General features: G+C 48.0%; 1 protein-coding gene across 1 annotated transcript in view; it reads right to left on the bottom strand.

Annotated features, from left to right (window-relative positions):
• Nucleotides 1–3,824: 3,824 nt before the first annotated feature.
• mamdc4 (MAM domain containing 4) overlaps nucleotides 3,825–11,868 on the bottom strand; it is a 59,291-nt gene continuing 51,247 nt past the window's right edge. Inside the window, exons 11-14 of the mRNA XM_073052125.1 lie at nucleotides 8,893–9,023; nucleotides 7,935–8,049; nucleotides 6,683–6,861; nucleotides 3,825–3,944 (exon numbers count right to left, since the gene is read on the bottom strand). Coding sequence (XP_072908226.1) covers nucleotides 3,891–3,944; nucleotides 6,683–6,861; nucleotides 7,935–8,049; nucleotides 8,893–9,023 — 479 coding nt within the window. The 3' untranslated portion in view covers nucleotides 3,825–3,890. The remainder of the gene's footprint in view (nucleotides 3,945–6,682; nucleotides 6,862–7,934; nucleotides 8,050–8,892; nucleotides 9,024–11,868) is intronic.

Below are 11,868 nucleotides of genomic sequence, written 5' to 3'. Positions count from 1 at the left end.
CCGCCGGGAGTCCCGCCCCCATCAGCCATTGGTCGGCGGGGCGTGGTCTCTTGCTGATTGGATAGCTCTCCCTGTCAGTCAGCATAATTGCTTGGCCTCCGGCGGCAGCGGCCTCTGCAGGTTGGGGTACCACGCCGGCGGCTCATGTGGGTGAGCGACGGAATTTTCCTTGAGCGCTGCTCGCGTTAGCAGATGCTGAAACCCGCAGACATAGCGATATTCGTCAGAAGTTCTGTTCAAATCATGCGCTAACCTAATATGAGGCAGTATTAGTTTTCATTCCGAGAGAAATTAATTGGGAAACAAATTGGGAATAGGAAACAACGTAATAAACGGAAGAAGAGAAAATGTTTTGTTGACTGACATTTGTCGAGTTGGTTCACACACTTACAGCCTAAAAAGGGAGTTCTTATCCAATTTCCTCCTGATGGCTTCAGAATTCAAGGATTTTCTGAAAATTACAACTAATGCACCTGCTGAGTTGTAACTCAGGTGAACGCCATCAAGCCAGGAGATTTACCGTTTGTCGTACCAGTTTTACCAAATACTAATTCCCTAGTAATTGTGAATTTGTGAATTTATTTAGTTCTTTACAGATATTTTTCAGATTCGGATCATGGATGTGCATCATGTCTTATCCCATGAAGATATGCAAAATATTTATTCACTCCTCTGTCACTTCTTTGTTCCCCACATCCATTTCTCCAGCCTTGTTCTCCAGGGGTTGATGAACATAGCTGCTTCCAAACCAAGTAGCTTGCTCTCAAGTATATCACAATATTTCACCATACTACTTTTTAAGAGATCTTTTACCCTGGAGTCATTTATCAAATCTAAACACAAGTGATTCTGCAGGTGCTGGAAACTCAGCAGGTCAGGCAGCATCTATGGATGGGAATAAACAGTCTCCTCTTCTTCCACCAGCAGTCTGCTGCGGTCAGCCTCTCAGCATCCACCATAGATAGTCATAGAAAAGTACAGCACAGAAACCCACCTTGTCCATGCTGAACCATTTAAACTGCCTACTCCCACCGACCTGCACTGGGACCATAGTCCTCCATACCCCTACCATCCTTGTACCTATTCAAGCATGTCAAACATTGAAATCGAGCTTGCAAGCACCATTTTGGCTGGCAGCTCATTCCACACTCTCACACCCCTCGTGAGTGAAGAAGTTTCACCTCATGTTCCTCTCAAACGTTTCACCTTTTATCCTTAACCCATGACTTCTAGTCCCACCCAGCCTCAATGGAAAACGCCTGCTTGCATTGACCCTATGTATAGCCCTCTTAATTTTGTATACCTGTATCAAATCTCCTCTCAATCTTCCATGTTCCAAGGAATAAAGTCCTAATCTATTCAATCTTTCCTTATTACAGTACTCAGGTGCTCCAGACCCAGCAATATCCTCGTAAATTTTCTCTGTACTGTGCCAACCTTATTTACATCTTTCCTGTAGGGAGGTGACCAAAACTGCACACAATACTCCGAATATTTCTCTTTCTTCATTAATCTTACAAAAATTCCTCCTCTTCCCAACAGCAAGAATAGCTGGAAAGTGAATTCATTTCTCATTTTCTCTCTCAAGCCAACTCTCATAACTCTCAGCTCTGCAGGAGATGGTCAGGAACTCATTGTAGTCAGTGTCTCTCAGCTTCACACTCTTCCACACAGCTCTACAGGAGATGGTTCACACTCATTGTAGTCAGTGTCTCTCAGCTCCACACTCTCCCACACAGCTCTGCAGGAGATGGTTCACACTCATTGTAGTCAGTGTCTCTCAGCTTCACACTCTCCCACACAGCTCTGCAGGAGATGGTTCACACTCATTGTAGTCAGTGTCTCTCAGCTTCACACTCTCCCACACAGCTCTACAGGAGATGGTTCACACTCATTGTAGTCAGTGTCTCTCAGTTTCACACTCTCCCACACAGCTCTGCAGGAGATGGTTCACACTCATTGTAGTCAGTGTCTCTCAGCTTCACACTCAGCCAGTGCTGTAGCTGACCCAGTACTGTGTCGTGGACAGTGGAAAGGCAGTCCTACTCTGTTCCATCATGTTTTAAGTAACTTTATGTATATATTTGTGCCAGGCAATGACCATCTCCAACAAGAGAGGCTCTAACCATTGTCCCCTGACATTCAGTGGCATCACCAACACTGAATCCCCTATCTTCCACATCCTGGGGGTTACCATTGATAGGAAACTGAACTGGTCTAGCCATATAAACACTGCGGCTACCAGAGCAGGTCAAAAGCTAGGAATCCTGTGGCGTGCAACTCACCTCCTGACTCCCCAAAGCCTGTCCCCCATCTACAAGGCTCGGGTCAGCAGCGTAATGGAATACTCGCCACTCGCCTGGATGAGTGCAGCTCCATCAACACTCGAGAAGCTTGACACCATCCAGTATGAGGCAGCCCACTTGAATGGTACCCCTTCCACAAGCATCCAATCCCCCCACCACCAACAAAGTTGCAGCAGTGTGTACAATCTACAGGATGCACTGCAGCAACACACCAAAGTTCCTAAAGCAGCTCCTTCCAGACCCACGACCACAACCATCTAGAAGGACGAGAACAGCAGATACCTGGGAACACCAGCACTTGGAAATCCCTCTCCAAGTCACTCAGCATCCTGACTTGGAAAAATATCACCGTTCCTTCATTGTTGCTGAAATCATGGAATTCCCTCTCTAACAGCACTGTGGGTGTACCCACACCTCAGGGACTGCAGCGGTTCAAGAAGGCAGTTCATCACCACCTCCTGCTTCTATGTCTTGTGGTCTTATGGTCTTGTCAAGGGCAACTGGAGCTGGGCAATAAATACTGGCTTAGCTGGCGATGCCCACATCCGTCAATGAATAAATTTTTAAAATGACAAAACTCATTATTATTTAATTATGCTGTGATTCTCACTGTGCAGAATGCACTACAGCCTGTGTAATGCCCACCAGAACCCGAAGGGCTCTAAGCGAGCCAGTGGACACTGTGTGTTCCCTCTTCTGAATCAGCCAGGCATGGATATATTTTCGGAAGTGGGGATGGAGGCAGTTGGCTCCATCCTGAGGCAGTCTGGACCTGAGCTTGGGAATGTAATTCGAGATATTGTGGACAGAGCTTTACTCTGTTGTCCCTGACATGGAAGTGAGTGATGGGACAGCGCAGAGAAAACTTCAGCCTTTCATTCCACAACAGTAGATACTGTTCCAACGCTACCACCTGACCAGTAAATAAACTCAGAGATCAAAGAGGACATGCTCGGCAGAGACTGCACAGAGACACAGAGAGTGTGTGAGGTATTGAACGGACATCACCAGCTCCAGAATCCTGATTCAGAGAGCACAAGCTCCCAGCAGTTCTATCACCCTCTGATACGCCGGCAGACATTGAGTCTCTCCTGCAGCACTACACAAAACCCTGTGCGTAGCCCAGTGTGGAAAGCTGCATGAATCACTGCACTTGATGTGCGTGGGGCAGTGAGCAGCACTGCATGTGCAGCTGCAGAATTATGTGGCATGAGTGTAGCCCTGTGCTCCTCTAAATGCAGTCATGCAGTATAGAACGCAGTCATCCAGCATAGAACACAGTCATACAGTACAGAACGCAGTCCTTTGTTAGGACCTGTGTGCCGCACTGCATATTGACAGATGTGTAACCCTGCCTCTAGACCTCTGTGGCTCTGCATTTGACTGTGTGCAGTCCTGTACACAGCTTGTGTCACTCAGTTTCCCAGTGGTCACAGTGATAGTGATAGACAGCGTAAGCTAACGTGAATACAACTGCCTTTATCAGCAAAGAAGAAAGGACTCTCTGGCTCCCAGGATCTTTAATAAAGAGGTATTTTATTTTACATGGAGTGCTGTGTTGGAGGCGTCCTGCTCCTCTGAAGCTCACTGTGGATCTTGTACGCCACTCCCAGGGACAGTCTCCACAGGCACCGTATTCTGTGTGAGAAGAAGAAGAGGAGCTCAGTCCCAGTAACTCAACCAGCTGCAATTCCAGATGTGTGAAGGTAACCGTATGCAGGAAGAGGACACCTGGACACAGTGTAGACTCCGTGAGCCAACACTGCTGCTCCCCTCGTGTCCCATCCATACATAAACTGAGGCAATGCCTGCTCCTCTCTCTCCCAGCCACATGTCCTAGGAAGGCCTGCTGCTCATGCAGACTTCTGAGAACCATCCAGTTAGCTGCGCTCTCCTGAGGCAGCTTATTAAAGACAGTCTCACACATAGGAGTTTCAGAGAGAAAGCTTTCTTCAAAATCCTACCATGAAGTAAGAGGAACAACACAGAGCAAAAGGAAGTACAAAAGCTGGAAACCTGAAATAGCAATCAAAAATGGTTGGAGGGTGAGAGACTCATGAAAAACCGATGTTAGATTTTATTGGATTGGTGTAGAAGGGCAAAGGCAGAATGGTCGGAGTGGATGGAGAATTAAAGCTTCAAGAAACTGGAAGCTCTGGCCCCAGTTCATTGTGAACACTGAACGCGGTGCACCAGACTGGAATCATTGCCTCACCTGGATGGCGGGAAGGAGATGAAAGGACAGCTGTTTCATCTCCTGCGGTTGAAAAGGAAAGTGCTGAGAGAATGAGGGTAGGTGGAGATGAAAGAGTGGGCCAGGAGGTCACAGATGGAATAGTCCCTTTGGAATGATGATAGGGGAGGGAAGATGTGTCTTGTTTTGGTGGAATCACGCTGAAGGCATTATAAAGGGTAATCTGTTGAACATGGAGGCGGGCAGTGGGGGGTGGGTGCTGGAAGGTGAAGACTGGGGAACTCCTTCCTGTTCCTACTGGAAGGAGAGGGGCTGAAAGTATCAGGGTGGGAAATAATCACTGAGAGCCCTGTCAACCATGGTTCTTGGGAAGCTATTGTTTGGAGGGTCAGAAGATCTTAGGAGCACTGATGTGGAAAGTCTCAACCTCCAAACAGTTATGACAGAGACCAAGTGGGAGCATGGATTGGAGTAGGTAGGGAGGAGGTGTTGTTGAGACAGCTGTGGTCTGCAGGCTTGTAATGGATATTGGTCTCTTACCTGCCCCAAAGCTGGAGAGCTTGAGCGAAGCAGGAAAGGAAGAGTCAGAGACAACAGGGTGGAACTTTACAGCAACACTGGTGGACATTGACACAAACAATGCTGCATTAGTGACCTAGGGCTTTTCCCTCTTGAGCGAGGAGTTTGAGAGATGGCTTGATAGAGATGACAAGAGGCACAGTATTGGAAGAGTGGACAGCCAGCGTCTTTTTCCCAGCACAGAAATGGCTAATGCAAGGGGATATAATTTTAAGGTGATTGGAGGAAAGTATAAGGGCAATGTCAGAGGCAAGTTTTTTTTACACGGTGAGTAGTGGGAGTGTGAAACACGTTGCCAAGTGTAGTGGTGGAGGCAGGTATATTAGAGACATTTGAGAGACTCTTAGATAGGCGCATGGATGAAAGGAAAATGGAGGCAATGCAGAAGAGGAGCATTAGATTGATCTTGGAATAGGTTAAGTGGTCAGCATAACATCTTGGGATAAAGCATCTGTACTGTTCTGTGTTCTATGTTAAGAGTAGGTCCAGAGAGGGTAAGAGACAAAGAGAGGGAATGGGAGAAAGGATCTGTTGTCTAGCGTGAAGTCTCCCAATTGTAAGACCATAAGACATAGAAGCTTAATTAGGCCATTCATCTCATCAAGTCTGCTCTGACATTCGATCGTGGCTGAAATATTTTCCCTCTCAGTCCCATTCTCCTGCCTTGTCCCTTTAACGTCCTTACTGATTAGGTATCTATCAACCACCACTTTAAATATACCCAATGACTTGGCCTCCACAGCCCTCTGCGGCAGTTAATTCCACAGATTCACCACCCTCTGGTTAAAAAAATTCCTCACAATCTTTGTTCCAAAGGGTTGTCCTTGTATTCTGAGACTGTGCCCTCGGACCCTAGACTCCCCCACTACAGGAAACATCTCCACATCCACTCTATCCAGGCCTTTCAATGTTCAATAGGTTTCAATGGGATTCCTCACCCACACCCACCTCAGTGAGTGAGCACAGTGAAAGAGGCAGAGTCTGAGATCTCAGAGGCTGTTACTTGTCATGAGTAGCACCAGCTTTAAAAAGTGAGCGGGGCCTGTCAGGATTTTTTGATGAGTTTAAGATCAATTAGGTTATTAGGCAAGTGGCAATAAAAAGAAGTTAGAGGGGTATTGTATTAGTGATATTGCTCAAGCAAATCAGACTGGAATCTGAGCTTCAAACTGTGATAAATCAGGGAGGGGGCCAGTTACCTAGAAACAGTGCTTCATGAGGCAATCGCACCCATTAGACTACCAACTTCTGTGGCCAGGGACAAGAGGGTGTGACTGCAGGTGTGACAGGTAGGGGAACCTAACAGGAGCTTGCCAATAGGTCCGAAATTGTTGGATGAAACTGTGAGGATGAGCGCGGGGGCTGTGGGAGGGATGAGCAACTGAACAGTGGCTACCAACCTCGAGATGAAGGGACATCAGCTGGGACCTACCGACTTACAGCTCCTTGTACAGTGTTCCCAAACTGCTTCTATTAACCCTGCAGTATGATTCCATTTATACTCTCCGATACTTACACCCGGAGACTGTGTGGCCTCTCTCTGTTGGATGCATAACGCGTGTTCCCTCCCCCCTCCCCATTACCAGCCCACCGCCAGTGATACCTTGTTACGGTTTCGATAGCTGATGTTGTCAAACCCAAAGAACGTCCTCGAATCATTACTGCTTCCATAAAAGCAGGCGATCTTGTTTTTATACCAGTAATTGGTGGCCACAGCGAGGCACACCAGTACAGCCAGAATGAGGATCACAGCAGCAACGATCCCAGCAGTGTTGCTGGCACCTGCAGTCACACACAACACCACAGTCAGAGCGAGCTCCTCATCCCAATCCTCACTGTCCCTACCCAGTGCTGTGTGAGGGTATACCACAGAGACTCTGTGTTGCCCCTGCCCAGAGACTGTGTGATACGACAGTGCAGAGGGAGCCCAACCAATACCATCCCCATCCAGAACTATATGACGGGACAGCTTAGAGAGAGCTTTAACCTGTGTCTAACCTACGTTGTCTCAGTCTGAATCCAACAACCCTCTCCTCTGGCAACATGAGAATGGCTCCACACATATGGAATACAATTCACTGATGTACTCCTATCTCAAGATGAAGGTACATCATCAAGGATCTACAGACTTTTAGCGTACAGAAGTCCCTCACTGGTGAAGCCCCTTGTCAAACACTGACTCCCGGTTGCGGGAGAGAAAGGGGACAGACAGACTGGCCATCTGGGAAAAGACCCTGCGATGTTGACTTGGAGGGACCAGTCAGATTATGTAAAACTAGCCAGGGTGAATCTCAGCTATTCTGAGGACGGAGGGCAGCTTCATGAGAGGATCACTGCTCTGTGCCATGAGGGAGCCATCTCCTTCCAGCCCTGGAACTGGTGGAGGGCAGTGGCCGAGTACCCTCCAGGCTGAACTTCAGCAAGTGCTCACGCAAAACACTGAGTGCATCCTGTGGGAATCCCCCAAAGAGGACAGAGCCCCACATAGCTCTCTCAGCCATGGGACTGTGTGAGGAGACAGTGTAAGGGAAGGGTCACTCTGTGTCTCTATCATTCCCTGGGAGTGTCTGATGGGGATGATATAGAGGTGGGGGACTTCACTCTGTGTCTATCCCATGCTCTGGGTGTGTGTGATGGGATGATATAGAGGTGGGGGACTTCACTCTGTGTCTATCCCATGCTCTGGGTGTGTGTGATGGGATGATAAAGAGGGGGCTTCACTCTGTGTTTATCCCATGCCCTGGGAGTGTATGATGAGGGAACAATTGAGCTGGGCTGGACATTGCAGTCAGTGCTCTGACTGTTCCCACAACCTCACCCGCTGCAGGGAGCAGATTAATTAAACACCATCTTACCTCCAGCAGCGCTATCCGTTGGTACTCCATAACAGTTCACACCAGGATGATATTCAATGTCGTCAATGGCAACGTAACCAGTTAGATTCTGTGATTTTATCGCTTTAAAACCAATCTGAGGCAGGACACAATCCATCAGTGTTGAACTCCACCAGCCCCTGAAATGTGTAGTACCCCAGCCTCTCTCCAGCACACACTGGACAAGACCACTCCACCCCTTGGTCAGTCCCAGTCAGCACCACCGTCAGCACAGGGTTGACTCCAGTACTAGTCCTGGAGTTCTGACCCACACTCAGGGTGAAGGGGCTGATGTCCTGAAGTGTCTGGTCAAAAGCTGAGGGAGTGGAAATAACGGGGCAACTGTGCTGACAGACAGTGGGAGGGGCAGTACTGAGGGAGGGGAAGTGATGTCTCAGTGGGGGGACAGTGGTGAGGGAGGGGGAGTGGGGGCTTCAGTGGGAGGGGCAGTGCTGAGGGAGGGGGAGTGGGGTCTCAGTGGGGGGGCAGTGGAGGGGTGGGGACTCAGTGGGAGGGGCAGTGTTGAGGGAGGGGGAATGGGGGTTCAGTGGGAGGGGCAGTGGAGGAGGTGGGTCTCAGTAGGAGAGGCAGTGCGGAGGGACAGTACTGAGGGAGTGCGGAGGGACAGTACCGAGGGAGTGCGGAGGGACAGTACCGGGGGAGTGCGGAGGGACAGTACCGAGGGAGTGCCGAGGGACAGTACTGAGGGAATGCTACACTAGTGGAGAGACAGCACTGAATGGATGGATACACATGTAAAGTGCACCAGAAGGGGGAGATCAATAGGTGAGAGCATTAGGAGGGAGGTTGCGGTGGGGGCATTTGGGGAGTTGTTGGGATGGCAGACAGAATGGACACACTTGTTCCATGAATATGCTGTTTCTATTCACTTAAAGGCTTCCAAAGAAACAGAAACATTTGCAGGAAGACCCGGCCTGACCTGGAACTCCATGGCATTTTCCACAGTTATGTTGCCAGTTCGCCAGTTGTCATCCTGGATATCCTTGGCCTCCCAGAGCAATTTCTCCCTCTCATCAGGTGTGTACTGGAAAACCTTGAACGGCCCGTGCACTGCAAACAATTCATACAACTCACAGGGATCATTAACATCACAGGCTGGTGAACTGGGCACTCAGCTCAACACGGGGGCGATACCTGTTGGTAACCTGCGGAATTCGTTGCCAAGGGCAGCGGTGGAGGCCAAGTCTTTATGTATATTTAAGGCTAAAATCGATAGATACTTGATTGGTCAGAACATGAATGGATACAGGGAGAAGGCAGGAGATTGGGTCTGAGGGGAAAATTAGATCAGCCATGATGAAATGGCGGAGCAGACCCAATGGGCCAAATGGCCTAACTCTGCTCCTCTATCTTGTGGTCTTATTTACTTTTATAAAATTTAGTTTCATAATTATATTTTCATAACCTTGTTTTTCTTCCCATTTGCAGTGGCAAACATGTAGTAGATAGTGGTAAATAATTTCAAATGGTTAGCTGAAATGGACAGATTCAGGAACAGTGGGCGCTGACGTCCATGGATTCTATTGAGGCACTGTGTACTTTAGCACAGCCTGCCCATAGGGGGCTGTGTCTTGGGGAGGGTGGACTTAGGGGAGCGAAGGACTTCAACGAGGGAAGTACAATGCTGTAGCTTTATATTCAAAGAATTAATTAACTTAATGCAGGCTTGGCAGAGCAGATTATGTTGCAAATGTAGAAAACTTTGTCGTGATTCATCGTGTAGTAATTGTCTGTGACTCAGGAACCTTAGCTCGGAGTTGGTGAGCTGCCATCCAAGATTTGGACACTATGATTTATAGGTGATCTTTGGAAGGTTCCTACCAAGGGAGCACTGAAGGAGGATTAGTAACGCAGAACTAGCGGTCAAGAAAGGCAGGGGACATGATTGAGTGTCAGGTAGGAATGAAGATCCAGTGGTAGCTTTGGAGAAGCCTCACCCCTGGAACTGCAGGGAGGACAATCAAAGTGACAGGAGCTCTATGGTACAGGGAATTATTCAAACTGGTGAGGGAAGAGGAATGAAGAGATATAGGGGTGGCACAGTTAGAGAGGCAGCTCTCTGCAGCAATGAACAGGTTATGTTGCTTGCCTGGTTCCAAGGTTAAGGGCACTTCCTCAGACCGAGGGTAACCAGTGACAGAGACAGGACAAAGAAAGAGGATCTTCTGAATGAATAGCAACCAGTGTCCAATTTGAAAAGCAGAAACATGAAGTTAATAATCTTTACGCTATTCCCTGAGCATCATGCAAATTGACAAAAGGTGGATAAAATCAGAGAGTTGAATCCATGGCCAGACTGGTGCTGGAGAAATGGTGTCAATTCATGGAACAGTAGCACCAGTCCGGGAGAAAGAGGAAGTTGGCACAATTTTGTTTCTGGAATTAGGCTGGACCCAGATTCCTAGTGAATTACATAACTAGGGTTGTGGGTAAGGCTTTAAATTAAATAGCAGGGTATTGGTAGGAGGAGAGATGGGGGTGGGGGGAGGTTCTGGTTAAGAAAACCTATAAAGTTAAAAGAAAGGTCAAAGTAATAGGCTATGAGAGCCAAGAATTTGTCAGGACATTTCAAAGAATGCCAACAAGAGAGGATTTCTCCGAGGGCAGCCAGAGCAGGGCACATGGTTCACTGAGCAAACTTAGAATACTTTATAGGAACTTACATAGAATTTATAACAAGGCAGGTAAACACATAGGAATAAATGGGTACATATACTGTAGGTATGTCCCAGAATGGGTACTTGTGCCCAAAACAGGGACTTGGACACTGTTCTGTTCATTCTTGAGGGATAGTGATACCAGGATGCCAGCCTTGCAGGCTAGTCAACTAAACTTTATTGATCACTCTGCTTGTACACTCTGTGAACTCCTCCCATATGGGAGCAGCTAACCATGTGGCACAGGAATAACACTATTAACTACCACTACATCTCCCCTTCTCGGAAAAAAAAGGGAAAACGAGCTAAGCATAACATGTCTATTGAAATACAGTGAAATTATAGCCACTGAAATTGAATGATCCAGTTCACTCTACCCATAGCACATAACCCGTGCTCCTTACAGAAACATAAAAAGCAATAACCAACATTAAAGCTGACTTCCTCTTTGTTTTTACCAGTCTCTTTCTTTTTCCGCCAATTCATTTTTTAAGAGCAGTCTCGTTTTGTGAAATGTTTTCAACATTAGAACTCTTTTTAAAAAAAACACTAAATCTGATGGAGGTCAGGGTAGACTACCCGAACACTCTAGCAAAGTGAGAGGAGTACTCTGCCTCTTTAGTCGCTTGCCCTAAACCATTAGGCTATGGAGCATACATATCTCAGTGGTGGGACAGATGCATGACCCGCTCTGGTATAGGAAGTGTTGGAGCGGATGGAGAACAGGCGGTCCTCGTTAATGGCGTGGAGGAGTTCACATCCTGGGCAAGCAGGGTGTTCAATAAAGTTGAGTTGCATCTCCTGCATGCTGGCTCTGCACCCTCCCTCAATATCAAACACAACAGTCACTGTGACGAAGGCCAGGAACTAAACATCCCGGGAGTAGACTGTTGAGAAAAGAAGGGCAAAGTGGACGAGCAGCCCTGATAATAAAGGATGCAATACAGTGCGGGGGGGGGGGGGGGGGGTGGTCAGAGCTCAGACAATCGAGAAATGGCAGAAAACATTGGTGGGAGTTCTCCACAGCCCCAGACATTTGTGGGGCATAGAATAAATTGCAAAACAGGAGGTGTGGCTATCACCAGGGACTTTAATCTGCGCATAGATTTTGTGGGTCCGTTTGGGAGGGGTGTGTGTGTGCGCACTACGGTCCCACGTACACTGACCCTCACTGGCTACAGTCCCACATACACTGACCCTCACTGAGGGACAGGTCCCACGCACACACTGGTGGGAGG

Source organism: Hemitrygon akajei, chromosome 7, assembly GCF_048418815.1.
Source record: "Hemitrygon akajei chromosome 7, sHemAka1.3, whole genome shotgun sequence".
NCBI lineage: Eukaryota > Metazoa > Chordata > Chondrichthyes > Myliobatiformes > Dasyatidae > Hemitrygon > Hemitrygon akajei.
Note: the sequence above shows the minus strand (reverse complement) of the source record. Positions and strands in the feature narration are given on the sequence as shown.